Raw genomic sequence first — 19,155 nt, forward strand, 5'->3', positions numbered from 1 at the left:
GTAATCAATGAACAGCTGAGGTGCTGCAACTTATCTCTCTCTCTTCCTGTCTATCCCTGTCTGATCCAACCCCCCCCCCCCCAAAAAAAAAAAAAGCTGGGGAAGGAATTGAAAACCAACAAAAAAAATCTTCACCCATCTATTCAATCAACATTTACTGAACTCTTATTCTGGACAAGGCCTTGTTCTAGGAGACAGGGATATGAAAGTAAACGACACAAGACTGTCGAGGGGTTTACAATCTAACTGACTTATCCTTGCTCTCGTGTACTGAAACCTGTAATGCCTTTTATTAATTTTAGAGAGAAAGGAAGAGAAACATCGATTTGTTGTTCCTCTTATTTATACATTCATTGGTTGATTCCTGCATGTGCCCTGACCAGGGAGGAATCAAACCGCAACTGAAGGTTTGTATCCAGACTGTGCTCTAACCATCTGAGCTACCTGGCCAGGGCCTGCAATACCTTTTGCAACTCTGCACTCAACCTAAAGAAAGTGGCAGATAGTATAGTGGAGCCATCTAGCTGCAGGTGTGATGGTACTCCTACAACTTTTCTGCAGAGGCTTTGGCAATGGGCAGCAAGAGCCGTAAATATGTTCCTACCTGCTAGACATGCCTCTGGGAATTTATGGTGAAGAATTATTTGAGATATGGATGAGGATTTATGTACAGGATGTTCACTGCTGTTCTGAAGAAATAGAGGCTACAACCTAAGTTTCTAACAATTGGAAGATATTTGATGGCATATCCCTATGACGGAGTATTAGGTGGTAATTAGAAATGATATTTAAAATTAATGACACATGGCCCTGGCCGGTTTGCTCAGTGGTAGAGCGTCGGCCTGGCGTGCGGAAGTCCCGGGTTCGATTTCCGGCCAGGGCACACAGGAGAAGCACCCATCTGCTTCTCCACCCCTTCCCCTCTCCTTCCTCTCTGTCTCCTTCTTCCCCTCCCACAGCCAAGGATCCATTGGAGCAAAGATGGCCCGGGCACTGAGGATGACTCCATGGCCTCTGCCTCAGGCACTAGAATGGCTCTGGTCACAACAGAGCGACACCCCAGATGGGCAGAGCATCACCCCCTGGTGGGCATGCTGGGTGGATCCCGGTCGGGCGCATGCGGGAGTCTGTCTCCCCATTTCCAGCTTCAGAAAAATACAAAAAAAAAAAAAAAAAAAAAAGGAGAGACCAGAAAAAGAGTAGGACACAGATCTCTACAGAAGGTGCTTAAAGATATCCACAATTTAGTATTTCTTAGGAACTCTATATTTTTAATGTTTTTGACAATAGTGCATGTTATAGTATTTCTACAATCAGAGATTTCAGGGTTGTTGTTTTTTTTGCCCCCCCCCCTTTTTTAAATTTTATTTATTCATTTTAGAGAGGTGAGAAGGAGAGAGCAACAGAAAGAGAGAGAGGGGGGAGGAGCAGGAAGCATCAACTCCCATATGTGCCTTGACCTGGTAAGCCTGCGGTTTTGAACCGGCGACCTCAGCATTCCTGGTGGATGCTTTATCCACGGTGCCACCACAGGTCAGGCTTTTTTGCCCTTTCTTTAAGAGACATAATGGCAGAGGAAAAGCTAGAAAGACAACCGAAGTGGCCAATATTTTAGGAATTCTGCTAAATACTGACCACAGTGAACTGAAATTCCACATCTTATGTGACAAGGGCTGCATGAACTGTCAAGAACATTAGTTGCCATATACTGAGTGCTTACTATGTGCCAGGAGCCAAGGAGGTTTATTACCTCTACTTTACAGAGGGAAATAAGTGATATCATTGAAATCCCAAACTAGGTTTGTTTGGTTTCAATCCTGATCTTTTCTGACCATGCTATATACAAGCAAATTCAAAAAGGCTAATAGCAAATTCCCAGACAAATCCTACACAGGATTTTCAACATGCTCAGGGGATCGGCGCTCTGGGTTGCTGATGACATTCACAGATCTTACTCCAGCTTCATTGTGTCTCACTGTATGTCTTTCCCAGGAGAATCTGCTTGACAGTCATATACATATATACTTCATTTATTGCCAGAGACGATGGTGCCTTATGATTTGCACTTTGTGTGCACACACACACATATCTTCCTTCCTGGCCCTCGTGTCTGCCTTAAGAGGAAGCATTTGCTTTATTGCACACATAAAGGATCCCAGGATAAAGATTTGTTCCTTCTGGACTACAAACCCCAGCCCATTGGACTTCTAGGGTTTCTGAAAAGTCAATGAAACGTGCCCCGCCCTCCCATCATACAACAAATTCTCCCCGCCGTTTCTGTGCAGCACCTCATCCCAGGCATCTCGGCTTGCACTCTCGTTGCGTTTAATTGCATCCCACTTCCGCTCCCAGACTTTGCTCCTCAAACGCTCCCAGATGCACCGGCAGGGGTCAAGGCCCAAGCAGCCCGACCTCGGGTCATCTCCGCCCACGGACTTGCGGCAAGCCCCCCCACCCCCTCCGCAGAGCCGCACGGCTGGAGAGCAGTGTCTCCACGCGGGTCGCTCCTTAGCCCACCCGGGACGGCCCTGCTCCTATAGCGTCTTTCCTGCCAGGGCTCTCTCCGCTCAGCGCGCGCGCCGCACCCACCCCACCCCTACGCTCCTGGCGTAGGAACCGCCTCCAGCCGCGCGGCGCTCTCCTTCCAGACGTTGGTTTACGCCGCGCGGAGCGGGAGAGCGCGATTCCCGAAGGCGGCCTGCGCCGCGAGCGCGTGGTCGTCCCGCGGCACGGCGCGGCCTTACGCCGCTGACGCAGCGCGCCCAAGATGGCGGCGCGGTCGTCGTCGGGGGTGGCGGCAACAGAGGGGACGGCGGTCGTGACGGCGGCGCCAGCGCGGAGCCTGGGACGGCGGGAATGAGGAGGCCGCGGCGGGCCAGCGGCGGAGCCGGGTAGCGGAGGAGCGGCTCCCCCTTCCCTGCTCGCCTGGGCCGAGCCGGGGGCGCGCGCGGGCGCGGGAGCGCGCGGCCGTCCAGAGCGGGCTCTCCGCCCTCGCCTCCCGCACCCACACCGCGCCGCACCGCGCCGCGCCCCCCACCCCGGCCACGGAGATGATGAAGCTCAAGTCGAACCAGACCCGCACCTATGACGGCGACGGCTACAAGAAGCGGGCCGCGTGCCTGTGCTTCCGCAGCGAGAGCGAGGAGGAGGTGAGGCCCCGGGCCGGGGGTGCCGGGGGGTCGCCGGCCGTCGGGGGGACGGGGTCCCGGGCTTCGGCCAGCCCCGCGCTCGGCCCGAAGGAAACCCCGACGGGACTTCCCGAGCCAGAGGGGAGGGGGAAGGAACAAGGATGGTGGGTGGAGGGGAAACGGGTCCGAGCGTGGCCCCTGGGCACGGGGTCGGGCGGAGGGGCCGGCTGGCTGTCAGCGGGGAGAGCGGCCGCGGGGGGAAGGCCGCGGCGGGGGAGCGTGTGCGGTGTGGGGTCCAGGCCTCCAGCTGGGGGTCCGGGAAGGGCAGTTCCGCACTTGTCAGCCCGGCACATGTGTGCGGAGGCCGCGGCGCACGAGGCGCAGGCCGCCCCTTTGTGGCGGAGAAGCGGTCCGTCCACTTCATCCGCTTCCTTGGCAGGTTGGGGTGTGCGGAGGGATTAGGCGCCGGAGTCTGGGTCGGGGTGGGGTTCTTGGTAAGGCTGAGGGCGCTGTGCAGAAGTCAGAGCCAAGTTGTTTGTTTATTGTACAGTGCGCTGGGTAGCCCTTTGGGTGTAAATTGGGAAGAAGGGATATTTATTTGATAAGATCACCTTGGAGGGTTTGAAATTTTTTTATTTTAATTGGGAAGGCCAAAAGCGGTCTTTTTAAGTTCTGTGCCCTGACGTTCCTCTACAACTGTCTCTATATTAAAGGCCCTCGGGATTAAATTTGCTAACAAAATAGAAATGATTCGAATCAGTTTCTTTTTTCATTGGGTAGTTAAAAAAAAAAAAAAAAGAATCTCAGCCTCTCAAAGCCGTTTCTGTGGTGATCAAGGGAATTCGGAGAAGGAACATGTTTTCGTTAATCCACAAAGAATAGCCCTTTGGAAATTCGTAAGATGCCTGTGGGAACGCATTTCTCTCATGTGCATGGGGGTAAAATGGCAGTTAAACTGGAAGCAATGAAGGACAGTGAAATTCAATATGTTACAGTCTGGCATTCAGCAGTGGACTGGGCTGGATACAGTGCATCGTGTTGAAATGAGGGGAAAGGAACTTGACCCGTTAGTTATGAAAAGAAGCCGTGATGAAAGAGATGGATGGGTGGATTGGCAGGAGTGTCTGTCCAGAGAGATTTAGGAGGACGTGAGAATTTAAATTATTGCCTGAAAAAAAAATTAATAACACACTAATTGTTTTTTTGAAGGATTGTGTGTGTGTGTGTGTGTGTTTGTGTTTCCTTGGAGCAAAACAGAAGGAAGTGGATTTGGAAATGTATAATTTGTGTCCTAGCATATGTTGTAAAGATCCTCCGAAACAGATGCATTATAATAGGAATACTAAACTGGGCCGTGCTTTAAATGATGAACTGTTTTGGAATACATACTTGAGTGAAGTAAAATTATTAGTGGTGTTTATTGCTCCACGGGCTTTGTTCTCTTCACAATCATGTATTATGGGAAATCATATGGGATCACAGGCTGTTAACTGCTTGGAAAACTAATTAGCATAATAACATGTCTCACTACAGTACTATGGTGAAATCTGTGAGCACTCCAATTATAAGGAGAAGGGTGTATAATTTAGTTATGTGACTGATGTCAGAGTATATGTGTTTAAAAAAACCATGCTAGAAATTGAGAACACGTAAGCGTTTTGGATTAATTGGAAACCCTTTGTAGATCATAAGCAAACCAACGAGAATTTGATTTTCCATTTTTAGTTAAAGTTTTGTTACTTACTGACATTAAGTGGCATTGGAGTTTTCTCTACTGAATTTCTTTTTTCCCCTATTGAATTTCTTTTTGAACATTGGTTAACGAGCAGAAGACTTATGCAAATCTTTAATTACAGATTCAGTGGATGTTACAGCGAATGCCTAGGAAGGACAAGAAAATTAATGAAATGGACCCATTTTAGACTTGTTCAGTTTAATCAAGTGTGTATTAAGAGCCTCTTCTAGATGCAGCACTCTTTAATGTGGGATTTAAAGATAGATTTCCTTCCCTGCCCAAAAAATTGAGTAGTTTTTGATGGGATCACTTAATTGGGAGAGCTTTTGGACCAGAAATAATCTCTAGGTTGCTGCTCAACCGCTGATTATATAATTGAGTTGGATGGGAAGAATTTGTTAGTTCCAGGAGAACTTTTATGTTCTCAATAGAAGTGCTAGAAACTGTGGGAATGTAAAATTCCAAATCAATAGGACATTCAGCCCAGTTTTTATTTTTTAATAATAGGCACTAGTGGCTTTAATCGAGATAGAATAATTTATAGACTATTGATAGCATTAATACAGCAGTAATATAAGTATGCATAGGACCCTGGTTTATAAATGTAGTTAACCAGTATCAGAAAACATGTACAATGTAAAGAGAAAGAGATGGGAAATATTAGCAGATAATAGACCATGAATCAAACCTTCTCACATTCTGTTTTATTAGCCCCATTTATAGGCCAGCTGAAATACTGATCTGGGATTTCAGGATGTGTGAAGATATTCAGCTAGTTTACCAAGCAAATTTGTTGAGTGTCAGTTCTGTGATACAGTTATGAAGGTGACAGACAGGCAGGGAGCTTTTAAGCTAGTGGGAGAAATGAAAGAGCAAACAGACCCAAAATATGATGAAAATGAGATCCCTTCTATTTTTTTATTATTTATTTTTATTTTTATTCCTTCAACGAGAAGAGAGGAGGCCCGCATGTGCCCCAAGCAGGATTCACACGGCAAGCCCACTAGTGGGTGATGTTCTGCCCATCTGGGGCTTTTCTCTGTTGCTCAGCAACTGAGCTATTCTTAGTGCCTAAAGCTGTAGAGCCATCCTCAGCCCCTGGGGCCAACTTGCTCCAATCAAGCCATGGCTGCAGGATGGGCAGAGAGAGAGAGAGAGAGAGGTGAGAGGGAGAGGGGTGGAGAAGCAGATGGGCGCTTCTCCTGTGTTCCCTGATCAGAAATTGAAACTACTGTGTTTCCCTGAAAATAAGACAGTGTCTTATATTAATTTTTGCTTCTAAAGACACACTAGGTCTTATTTTCAGGAGATGTTTTATTTTTCCATGAATAAGAATTCACATTGATTGTTGAACAAAAAAATCAACATTTATTAATATACTGTAGTCATGTCATCACAAACAGCATAACCAGCTAAACTCTGAATTCCATCAAGAATTTCTTGTGACTCTATTTCCATGTACAACAATCTACCCTGTTTCCCCAAAAATAAGATAGTATCTTATATTAATTTTTGCTCCTAAAGACACGCTAGATCTTATTTTCAGGGAAACAGGGTAGAACATCCATACGCCTGGCCGATGCTCTCCCACTGGCTGCGGGAAGGGATAAGAAAGAGAAGGGGGAGAGGGAGGTGGAGAGAAGCAGATGATCACTTCTGTTGTATGCCCTGACACGGGATGGAACCTGGACATCCATAGGCTGGGCTGATGCTCTTTCCACTGAGCCAACCGGCCAGAGCCCAAGCTTACTTCTTGAGTAAGATTTTACTGCACTGGATTGGGTAATATGACCTTCATCTTTGTCATATTATTTCATTTTGGCCCTCCTAAAGCACTTCCATGGAGATTTTTTGTTCCCCCACTGCTTTTCATTTTTGGAGACTCTGTGATGCCAGGAAGTGAGACACTAGGGGTGGGCTTGCCTGTACTCTGTACCCTGTACCCTCTAGCGTGGGGGAGGGTGACAGCATTTTAGACAGTTGAAATGTCTAGTGGAGTGAAATGCTCACTTAGAAATGTCAGTGATACGGACTGGATACCAGGTGACATCGCAGTGCCTGGGAAAGTTAGAACTGATCAGTCCTGAAGGGTCTGTTTGTACTCAAGGGGTGAGGGGATGAGTACTGACAGGATCATCCCAGCTAGACTTCCCTGTGCATTAAACCTGTTTTGTAAAGTGTCCATAAGGGCGGTGGGTCTGTTGAGCTCTTCCATCAGGAGCCCTGCATCTCTTGGCAATGGGGCTGCTGCTTCTCCTTTCCCCAGATCCTTGAGCTCACTGGGCTGGATGGGAAGGTGATTGACAGGGAAGATCTTCAGTGGACAGAAACTGGTGGCCTGCGTGTTTGTCCGTGAAAATGCCAGAGGAGCAGGTGGAGGGCTGCCACTGCAGGCCACACCTTCCCACAGGCTTTGGAGAGCAGGAGGAAGACGTGGAGGGCGACCCCAGAGGCGGTGACCGGGATGAAGGACATTTAGCAGCTCCCGGCTGACTGGCGGTCCTTTTGTAGTGGACCTGGTACACTGGCCCGGTCACCTGGCGGGACGTTTTCTTTTCTCTTTTTCCCTATTTATTTATTCATTCTTTCTTTGCTCCTCATTTCTCTCGATCTTTCCTGGAGGCTTTGTGTGTGTGCGCATGCGCTTTCTCTTGTTTCTGTTTAAAATACAGGTTAGTCCGTTAAACATTTCTTTCGTTACCTCCCCTTCTACCTGCTTCCTGAGATGTGAATCCTGGTCCGAGATTGTACTGCTGCCTCCATTCTTCTTTTCTACGCTTTCCCTAATCTTACTTGCTTTTGGGTGCTTCTCATTTCTCACTAAATAGTGTTGTGAATCTACACTGCTCACAAAAATCAGGGGATGTTTTATCGCTTCATATTTATTTTGAAATAGCCCCTAATATACTGTGTGTGAAGCAGTCTATGTATTTTTTCATAGCCTGGTACACAAAGGAAGGGCCCTGTTCAAGAATGCATTTGTTCCTTCACACTTTTTTTGAGAGCCCTGCGATGGAGTCGTCTCTCCGAGAGACCCTGGGAATACACGGATAAATAAGACGGTGGTCCCTAACGCAGCCAGCCTCTCTGCTCTGCGCTGTGCCCGTGCCCTCCTGCCTGCCCGGTGGCCTCACTCCTGTCCTCGGCCTGTCTCTCCTGAGCTGCCAGTTGCTCAAGTTAGAAACCTTGGAGTCACCCTGGACTTCTTTCTTTGTTATGTTCACATCTCATCTAACAGCAAGTCCTGAATAACCTTAACTCCTCAGCCTCCACCGTGCCTGACCCATTCGTTCTAGCCCCTTGGTCGGCAAACCACTGCTTGCGAGCCACATGCAGCTCTTTGGCTCCTGGAGCATTTAGCAACGGCAAGCTTAGGAGTACCCTAATTAAGTTCATAACAATGTACCTACCCGTATAGTTTAAGTTTAAAAAATTTGGCTCTTGAAAGAAATTTCATTCGTTGTACTGCTGATATTTGGCTCTGTTGATGAATGAGTTTGCCGACCACTGTCTAGCCTAACCTGTTACTCTTTCCTCCCGGACTATTGCTGTCTCCTCTGAACTGGTCTTCTGGCGCTGCCCAGCCTCCTATAGTCTTCTCTGCCCCAGCTGCTAGAGCGAGTCCTCAGACGTAGAGGTCAGGGTGTGTTCCTTCGGCCCAATGCCGTGGGTGACCTGGTCCCCCGCCGAGGCTCTGTCTTCCTCTCTTTCCCCTCGCCCTCCGATTATCCCTCTCTTCCAGCCGCACAGGCCTCTGTGCTGTTTCTTGCTCCTATGAACTGTGTGGCTGGCTCTCTCACTTCAGGTCTTTGCTTGATTTTCACCTTATCAGACGGCTCTTTAGTGATCAGCCGATGTAAAACAATCCCGGTCCTTGTCACTGGGTGTCTCTTACGCTTTTTCCCTTGGCAGCACTGTCAACACCATACATACTATGTATCCTTTGGTTTATTGTCTGTGTCCTCCCACTAGAACACAGCTAGTTCACAGGTAGGAATCTTTATTTTGTGTTGTCTGTTTTGTTCACTCCTGTATCATCAGTGTTTAGAACTTAACAAGATGCCCATTCTTGTTGACTCGGTGGATGAATGAATGAAGACGTAGACCCTGCTTTTAAGGGGCTTACAGTCCAGTGGAGGAACTGAAAGTAGCCAGAACATACCAAATGCTAGTGTCTACCAATAATGTGTTGTTAACTGTGTGTCGGAGAAGTCTCCCTGCTCTTTCTGTATTTTCAGGGTCTGAGCGACAGGGTGTCTGACGATCTTGAGTGTCAGCAACAACAAGAGTGCATGTGTATTTGATTGTAAGTCTTTTCTGAATCTAATCGGATCATCCTATTTGATAGGACACTTTGGATTTCTTTCAGATGTTGAACTTGAAAGCCCATGCCAGGCTGTGCCATCTCGCAGGGTTCGTGTTGGGTTGTTAATATAGTGCATAGTGACCCCCAGCCCCAGTGGTACAGTACCTTAGGGAAAAGGATTTTCATTTTGCTGATAGCTTGGGATTTTTCTTAGTAAGTAAATAAGTATATCAACAAACTATAATTGAGTATGTAGTGAATATGGTTTACATGAACTATTCATAGTGGTTCATACCCTACAATAGATGCTGTTTGGATTTTAGTTAATGTTAGACTGGTTAATTTGAAGGTGAAGTTTGATAGAAATGACCAGACATTTCCTGCCATCATTATTTTGTCCTTTAGGTCAAAGGGAAAGAAACATGATATAGAGTTTGTGGGTGCTGAGTGTTGAAGCATGTGATTTATGGTGTTTAATATATAAAACAGAACAAAGGAACTATCAGTCAGAAAAGATAATCTGTGAATAAAACAAAAATAAGGTATTAAATTTGCAAATAAAGTCCTCAGGCTTAAAATTTAGTAATAAAATATGCGCACCTGAAGTCAGCTGAGTAAAATCCTCATGACACTCAATAAAAATTCCTTGAGTCCAGTTTCAGAATTTCTGCCCTAAAGTAACATGGAAACCTCTCAAGAATATTCACATCTTAGCCCTGGCTGTTGGCTCAGTGTTAGAGCATCGGCCAGGCTTGTGGATATCTTGGGTTTGATTCCCACTCTGGTCACATAGGAGAAGCGCCTAACTGCTTCTCCACCCCTCTCTCTCTTGCTTCTCTCTCTCTCTTTCTCTCTCTTTCTCCACCTCTTCCCCTCCTGCAGCCATGACTCTATTGGAGCAAGTTGGCCCCAGGCACTGAGGATGGCTCCATGGCCTCCGTCCCCAGGTGCTAAGAAGAACTTGGTTGCTGAGCAGCAGAGCAGTGCCCCAGATGGGCAGAGCATTGCCCCCTTGAGGACTTGCTGGGTGGATCCTGGTCAAGGCTCATGCCAAAGTCTGTCTCTGCCTCCCTGCCTCTCACTGTATAAAAAAATAATAAAAAAAAAAGAATGTTCATATCTTTTCCCAGCCTTCCTGAAGCCTTTGCTTTTTGCAACCCTTTGAATAGGGCAAAATGTTCATTCTTATATTCATTCATTCACTCATATACTCCTTCTGCAAACTTGTACTGAGTGTCTACTTTCAGGCCCCATTCTGGGGACACGGTGGTGAACAAAGCAGAATGGAAGCTCTCACTCTGGTGGAGTGTTTGATAGGAATGTGGGGAGACAGTAAATGAGCAAACGTATCAGTGAACTGGGTGGTCTCAGGCAGCAGGGCTGCTGGGAAGGAAACCAGTATGTGATAGGACTGGGGATGAGGGGGTGGCAAGTTTTGATTGGGTAACCCCTGAACGGCCAGGCAGAGGAAGAGCAGTCACAGAGGCCCGGAGTGGGGAGTGAGCTTGGCAGGAAGGGAAAACCGGAAGCAGGCCAGTGTAGCCACAGGGCAGGGGGAGCGGTATGGACCTCCCACCACAGGGAGGGAGCAGACCCTGTGGTGCCTTGTTACCGGAATGGTTTTTCTGACCTTCTCTTGGCCCTGCTTCTTACTCAGATCAAGCCAGCCAGAAACCCGGCAGCAGGTCGGGAAGCCACCCTCTTTCCTTTGAACGTGAAGGGGTAGACGCGAAAAGGGTGGTGAGAGGTTATTAGAAAAGGCTGCTTGGTATACAGGTATGATGTTTTAAAGAGTTAAGTCTGAAAGAACTCAAAGGTAAGATCCTGACGTTTCTTTACACTCTTGGGGTAGTTTATAGTCAGAAAGACTACTTTGACTAGGTAATGTATGCATACATAACAAAATTCAAAAGATAGAAAGGCTACAGAGAGACAGGTAAATCTCCTCCCCACACACCTTCCCTAGTCACCGTTTCTAGGTTTACCCTAGACTCCCCTGTCAGAGATTGTGTGTGCGCGCATGCGCGTGTAACAGGCAGGCAGTTAAATGAGAAAAGCAGGGCCATGCATCGCAAGTAAAAGATTGGGAACATTTTTTGTTTGATCGAACAAAGGTACACCTAGTTTTCCTAAACGTGTATTTGAATGGGGCCCCTTAAGTATCTAGTTTTTCAACACTTTTGCTCGTTTTACTGAAGTTTGCTTACCTAAGTGCCAAGGATCCTTCTAGCGTGGGGAATAGCTGGGAATAGAGCGGCGCATGTGTGTGTGCGTCTGTGTGTGTGTGTGTGTGTGTGTGTGTAGGATCTGTTACACTGAGGCTGAAAGTGTGTTGGTAGTGGGCTCTGTGTGGCAGGAGAGTGCTGAGTGTAGGAGCTACTTGCCCAGCTGGCCGCCAAGCCCCTGAAAAGCACTCGGCGGTTGTCTAGGTCAGGCCGGATGTGCCGATTTTTAACGGGGCACGTGGTTCAGACAGGAGCTGACCTGTTAAGCCAGAGCGCCTTCCTTTCCCAGGTACTGTATGTGCCTGAACCTGGTAGGGAGCTGTTGACTTTACCCAGATGCCCTTGCACCCAGCTGTGGAAGGGGGCAGGTCGAGTTCTGAGTGTATGAGAAAACCTGACCAAAACGATCATCACGGTGCAGCCTCCTTATTTACTTTGAGATAGAGAAAATTTACTAGAACGGTACATCTATATTCAAATGTGAATACCGAAGTATTTGCATGAGTTTTTCTTTTCTTTTTTTTGACATTTTATCATTTAAATTGTGTGCTGCTGCTGCTTTCTTAGTGCACTTAATTAAAAATGAACTGTTTCTACAAATCTGGTTATGTATCCGAGGCCCAGAGCCTTTTGTGTGATTTATCCAACTCTATTTTAGAAAATTTTAGACAGTTTAGGATGCTTTCCAATTCATTTTCAAAATGGGAAATTAATAAACTCAAGTGTTGCCTGACCAGGTGGTGGCACAGTGGATAGAGCGTCGGACTGGGATGCTGAGGACCCAGGTTCGAGATCTCGAGTTCGCCAGCTTGAGCGTGGGCTCATCTGGTTTGAGCAAAAAGCTCACCAACTTGGACCCGAGGTTGCTGGCTCAAGCAAGGGGTTACTCGGTCTGCTGTGGCCCCCCGTCAAGGCACATATGAGAAAGCAATCTATGAACAACTAAGTTGTTGCAACGAAAAACTGATGATTGATGCTTCTCATCTCTCTCCGTTCCTGTCTGTCCCTATCTATTCCTCTCTCTGACTCTCTGTCCCTGTAAAAAAAAAAGAAAATAAATAAACTCAAGTGTCATAAAGCAAGATCTTACGTTGGTACATTTTGTGAACACTTCTGAAGGGAGATAAGAATAGTTTCTACTCCATGTAAAAAGTTATTACAAAATAAAAACTTTAATTTAAATCAAGTAGAGACAATTATAAAGAGAAGACAAGACTATTATAAACATAAAAAAAGAAACAATCTCTTAAGTAGACTTTATGTATAGGTAGTTGATCTCTTTATTCATAAAACAGTATTAAAGTCCTTTAAAGAACTGCCTGGGTAATCTTTTCTGTGAGTCAGTTTTTTTTTTAACACTTCTGATGTGTTTTATAAGAGCAGCTAAGCAGAGATGAACAGAAATGAAGGTGAACTCAGACATACAGTGCTTCTACTTCTATTAACAGGAGCAAGAGGCCTTGGCCGGTTGACTCAACAGTAGAGCATCAGCCTGGGGTGTGCACGTCCTGGGTTGGATTCCCAGTCAGGGCACACAGACGAAGCAACCATCTGCTTCTCCACCCCATCCTTCCCATCTCTCTCTGTCTTCCTCTCCCGCAGCCATAGCTCGAATGGTTCAAGCAGAGTTGGCCCCGGGCATGCTGAGGATGGCTCCATGGTCTCACCTCAGGCACTAAAATAGCTCGGTTGCCCAACAGTGGAGCAGCAGCCCAGACAGGCAGAGCATCTCTTGGTAGAGGCTTGACAGGCGGACCCCGGTTGGGGCGCATGCAGTAGTCTGTCTTTGCCTCCCCGCCTCTCACTTAATAATTAAAAAAAAAAAGAGTAGTTATTTTTCTTTGAATATTTTGGAACCCTAATAAAATACACTCTAAGAGAAGTTACATTCTTTCATAAAATACTTATTTTATTTGAGTAGCTCGAAGTAATGTATTTTGAATAATGGGACCTTTGATTATTTCATGTTTCCATTTGCTGCTTCTCTGCAGGAAGGACTTGGCTGCTAGACTTCGATCCGGTCATTTGCTCAGTGCTCTGAGCCCTGCCTGGGCTCTCCCACCTAGAAACTGCTGTGCTGCTTTCCTCCCAGGGGGCTTTGCAGTTTTGGTAGCCTGCCTTTCATAATAATACTGAGAAACGTACAGATTTTGTTGGTAAAATGAGTTAGAAAAGCAATCCACAGAGTTTCTGAATGGAGTAGCAATTGTATTTCTATGGTAGTTTCGTAGGTTCAGCACCTACTGTATTTTTCACTCCATAAAACACACTTTTTCCCCCCAAAAGTGGAGGGGAAAATGCCCATGCATCTTACGGAGCGAATGTTCATTTTCTTTAGCTGCTGTGGGTTCCCGGACAACTAAGAGTATTTGAATATTAAAGTCTCTTCTCATTTGTTAATAACAGAGCTAATGGTTGTTAATACTGCTGTTGAGTTTACATTGTTGAAATGTTGTAGTATATTTTGTTAAACATTTTAACACACCATTTGGTTCAGAATAGTTTTGTTCTTATTTTCCTCCTTAAAATCCTAGGTGCATCTTATTGTCGGGTGCATCTTATGGAGCGGAAAATACGGTATTTAACAAGGAGCTAGCTTGGGATCATCCTTCAGTCAATCACTTACAAGTGATTTTTCTTTCTAAAAGGAATTTATTTTTTTATTACAAAAGTAATTTTTGTAATATTTGGAATATTCTTTATAGACTAAGAGGAGTTAAAGTTGTATAGAACACAAAACCTGAGCTCTGTGGAACTCCTGTTGGCAAGAAAGTTTATTGATTTTTAGAGAGAGAATCGGGTGGGGAAAGAGAGAGAAAGACAGCAACATTGATCTGTTTCTGTATGTGCCCCGACCGGGGATCAAACCTACCACCTCTGTGCTTTGGGATGACGTTCCAACCAAGCAAGCTATCCGGGCAGGGCAAGATGCAGTTGTTGTTTTTTTAATTTTTTTATTTTATTTTTATTTTTCTGAAGCTGGAAACGGGGAGAGACAGTTAGACAGACTCCCGCATGTGCCTGACTGGGATCCACTTGGCACGCCCACCAGGGGGCGATGCTCTGCCCACCAGGGGACCATTCTCTGCCCCTCTGGGGGGGTCGCTCTGTTGTGACCAGAGCCACTCTAGCGCCTGGGGCAGAGGCCAAGGAGCCATCCCCAGTGCCCGGGCCATCTTTGCTCCAATGGAGCCTTGGCTGCGGGAGGGGAAGAGACAGACAGAGAGGAAGGAGAGGGGGAGGGGTGGAGAAGCAGATGGGCGCTTCTCCTGTATGCTCTGGTCGGGAATCGAACCCGGGACTTCTGCACGCCAGGCCGACGCTCTACCACTGAGCCAACGGCCAGGGCCAAGATGCAGTTTTTAATTTTTTTAATTTACTGATTTTTGAGAGAAAGGAAGGGAGGGAGGTTAGGCAGAGAGAGAGAGGGAGAGAGAGATAAACATCAATTTGTTGTTTATGCATTCATTGGTTGATTGTTGTATGTGCCCTGACCAGGGATTGAACCCATAACCTTGACATACTGGGATGAAGATGTTCTAAAACCAACTGAGCTACCCGGCCAGGGCCAAGATGAAGTTTAGACTGTGAAATAATTAAAGAATTGAGGCCTACCCTGTGGTGGCGCAATGGATAAAGCATCGACCTGGAACGCTGAGGTTGCTGGTTCAAAACCGTGGGCTTGTCTGGTCAAGGCATATGTGGGAGTTGATGCTTTCTGCTCCTCCTTTCTTTTCTCTCTCTCCCCCCCTCCCCTTGGTAAAATGTATAAATAATTAAAAAAAAAACTGTTGGAGAGGAATGTGTAGGGGATTCTGGACGAATCTGTAACGATTGATGAGCTGGAGAGTCAGGGGCAGTCTTTGGAGCATGTGGTCACACCGCATGGTGGCCTCGAGTAGCCGACGAAGACATTTTGGGCCAGGTAGGCCATGGGAAGTTAGAGCCTGGGCGTGGAGCTTTTGGAAGTCTGTCTGTCCTGAAGTGTTGTGAAGACCACAAACGGATGGCTTATGGCTGTTTGAGCTGCAAGATGATTAAGCAGTTTTTAAAAATTTGTTCCCAGCATTTGGATATTGAAAAGTTTTGATAAGACCTGGTCTTTTGGATTGATTCTCTTGAAAAAAATCTGAAGATCTGGCCGCACCAGGCCTGCATTCCTGTGAATGACTGGCCAGTGCCGAGGGGCGGCCGCCCTTGGCACTGCCCACGCCGCCGCCTCTGCTGGCCCAGCCCTTACCCTCCCCGCGGAGATACCAGGGCTCTGTGTCAGCTGCCATTTATGTGGCGGCTGAGGCGTTGCGCCTTTTTAAGGCAGAGCTAAGAGGGAGGTCGGGTATTTCTTGCACACTTGCGGAAGTGGGAAGGTGGGGGAGGAAAAGAGCTCCACGTTTCTGGGGAGATGGGAGAGCGCTGCTTCCTGCTGATGAAAGTAGCCCTCTCTCTCTGCTTTGCAATCATGAGTGTCTGTCTGACTGGCTTCGCATGCATGAGCCTCCCTGCCCGGCTCTGCAGGCCGGCCCCTGAGTTGATGTGTGTTGAGTGCTCGAGAGCGTTGTCCCCGGTGTCAGGCAGACCCGAGTGGCTGTTCCGCTCCCCAGCCTGCTGATCTGGAGCAAACTGCTTTCTGTCTTTTCCCCTCGTTACTTGTAAAATGGAGACAGTAACAGCACCGTCCTATCTCACTGTGTTGTTGGAGGATTAAGTGAAATCACTTAATGTGTAAAACACAGTTCATTGCCTGGCACATGTCAACATTAAATGTCAGTGATGTGACTTTTAAGCGAAGAGACCGGCAGTTCCCAGCTTCCTCGCGGTGGGGCTGCCGTGTGGAGAAGGTTACGGGAGCCCCTGAGCCACTGTCTGCATTTCTCAGTTCGTTCACGTGGAGCTTCTTGCGCAGAGCGCACAGCGTCCCGTTCAGTGGATGGGCGGCCACAGCCCTGCCTGCACGCTGCTCTCAGTCTGCAAGTGGAGGAAGACGACTTGAGCCAGCAGTCAGCGTGCAGCACGGCATTCACGTGGAAGGTCTTAAAATAGAGTCGTTGAGTGATTCTCTGGGTTCAGTGCTAGGAGAGGTACCAGGCAGTATTGCTGACGCTGGGCCCTGTTCAGCGGAGCATGGCCCTGTCAGTGGTCCACCATCTTCCCTCCCCCTCCCTCAGATCACCATCCTGGATGGGACACCCGTCATCGGTCAGGCAGGTGGCCAAGGCCGGCAGAAAAGGGGGGAAAAGAAGCCTTTCTCTGGAGAAAGAAAGCCCTGTCCGTCTCCTGCCCGCCCCCCGTGTCTGCCCCCGGTCTTTGTGGGAGAAGAGAAGCTAAGGGGGCCCAGCCCACACCAGCATCTGGGAGGTGGGTAAAGGCACTTCTCCAGTCTTAAGAATTCAAAGACAAGACAGAGAGCCCTATCAGTTTTTCTAGATTTTATTGATTAATTTGAGAGAGAGGCTGAGAGAGAGGCAGGTGGGGAGGGGGAAGGAGGAGCCGGAAGCATCAACTCTTAGTTGCTTCTCATATGAGCCTTGACCAGGCAGGCCTGGAGTTTTGAACAGGTGACTTTGTCATTCCAGGTCGCTTTATCTGCTGCACCACAGGGCAGGCAGAACCCTCTTGGTTTTAAACCTTGGAGCTACCACCAGGAGCAGGAAAATCCTTCAGAATTTTTAATTTACTTTTTATTTCATGATAGTAGTACTTACTATTAAAAATTACTACTTTATTGCATATCTAAAAATTATTTTAAATGCATAGAAGAAAACTGATTTAACAACTTGTATTTTATTAAAATAATCCCTGTAGACTGCTTTTATAATAAAACTTTTTAAACTTTAATTTTTATTCTTTTATTATTATTTATTGAGAGAGAGAAGGGAGAGAGAGAGAAACAGTGATTTGTTGCTCCACTCACCCATGCATTCTTGGCTAATGCTTACCATATTTCCCCATGCATAAGATGCACCTTAATTTTGGGGCCCAAAATTTGGGGAAAAAATGTATTACATAAAGTTATTGAACTCAAGTTTTATTCATCATAAAATTCATACAACTCATCACTGTCAAAACTCCCATCCATTATCTTGTCGTCACCTTTGTCTGGTGACGAATCACTGTCTTCAACAATGAGCACAAAAACAAGCATGAAAAAGTGAGAAATACAAGTAAAAAAATCTATAACCACTGTATAAGACGCACCCAGTTTTTAGACTCCAAAGTTTTTGAAAAGGGGTGCGTCTTATACTTGGGGAAAGACGGTATATGTGTCCCAACTGGTGATCGAACCTGCAACCTTGGCATATTGGGACAATGCTTTAACCAGCTGAACAACCTGGCCCGGGCTAAAACTTTTTTTTATAACTAGAAATACAGTGGTGGAGGAGCAAGAAGAGGGGAGAGGAACTCGGGTCTGGTAAGGTATGTGACGGGGCAGTGCTCAGCAGAGGACTGATGAAGAGACCCTGGGGAAGGCGAGTGGCACTCAGACTGGGGGGCAGGGCGTGTGGCACCCAGACAGGGCAGAAGAGCCCGGGCGGCTGAGGCATCAGCACCCACACGGAGTCTCGGGGAAGGTTCAGGTGGCTCTGTGTAAGGATTTGTATCTGCATTTGGGTGTGTTGAATTTTTCTGGCAGAAGTTTAGACAGCGTGGAATAATGTTTCTAGAGAGTCGTTGTGGGAATGACTTTGGAAGTGGGTGTGTCTGTGGGGAGAGAGTTAGCTGTTTATTTCTAGGGTCTCTGGCCGTCTCCTCCTCAGTGCTGTCTTCTCACCATTTTGGAGAAAGCCCCTCTTGGAGAGGAGGAAGGGCCCATCCACCCAGAAGCCGAACGGCCAGTGTGGTAGCTCCCTTCCCTGGTGTGGATGTGGGACTCAGGGTCCCCTGGCTGGCTGGGTGGAGGGCGAGGGGAGGGCAGAGGCTCTCTCCCGACCAGGCGTTCATGCTGTGGACCCGGCTGTGGGTTTTGCTGCCCGCCCTGGAGTGCTGTGGTGTGGGCTCATCTTCAAAGCCTGGCCTTCCAGACCCTCTGCTCAGTCTTCTGTGCCTTTCATATCCCTTCCGGCATGTTTCTTTTGGCTACAAAGAACCAGACTTGGTGTCTGTTGCTTGCAGCCCAAGAACCCTGTTTCATGTACACGTGGGCTAGTTTCACAGGTCGCCTCCTCGTTAACCCTCTGCCCCGAAGGAGTGTCTGTGTTGAGATTTATTTATTTTGTGGGAGAGCTTTTTTATTTTGTTTGTGGAGCAGGCTTTAACATTTTTCCTTCTGTGTGTGTGTGTGTGTGTGTGTGTGTGTGTGTGTGTAGTAAAAATTTCTTCATGCTAAGTTTCTAACATTGATTTTCGATGGCCAAAAAAATAATCCAAATTAGAACAAATGTAACACCGCTTTGAACTCTGATTGATCGATCTTTTTATGCAATTCTTAGCATCTTCAAACCTGCTCTCTATCCTTGACACTTATAGTTTCTCTTTTTAGAATTGCCCTAAAGAATATTTGAGAATGTGTGAATTTTTAGTATTTTAAACATTATGGGTGCCAAGGATCATCAGAAGATGAATTTTAAAAATGCAAGTTTATGAAAACTGTAGGATGCTTCTTAAAATACATGTCTTGCCTGACCAGGCGGTGGCGCAGTGCATAGAGTGTCGGACTGGGATGCTGAGGACCCAGGTTTGAGTCCCCGAGGTCACCAGCTTGAGCGCGGGCTCATCTGGTTTGAGCAAAAGCTCACCGGCTTGGACCCAAGGTTGCTGGCTTGA

General features: G+C 47.0%; 1 protein-coding gene across 1 annotated transcript in view; it reads left to right on the forward strand.

Annotated features, from left to right (window-relative positions):
- The first annotated feature begins 2,720 nt into the window (after nucleotides 1-2,720).
- NUDT3 (nudix hydrolase 3) overlaps nucleotides 2,721-19,155 on the forward strand; it is an 80,511-nt gene continuing 64,076 nt past the window's right edge. The window contains exon 1 of the mRNA XM_066359611.1: nucleotides 2,721-3,149. Coding sequence (XP_066215708.1) covers nucleotides 3,051-3,149 — 99 coding nt within the window. The 5' untranslated portion in view covers nucleotides 2,721-3,050. The remainder of the gene's footprint in view (nucleotides 3,150-19,155) is intronic.

Source organism: Saccopteryx leptura, chromosome 1 (genome assembly GCF_036850995.1).
Source record: "Saccopteryx leptura isolate mSacLep1 chromosome 1, mSacLep1_pri_phased_curated, whole genome shotgun sequence".
NCBI lineage: Eukaryota > Metazoa > Chordata > Mammalia > Chiroptera > Emballonuridae > Saccopteryx > Saccopteryx leptura.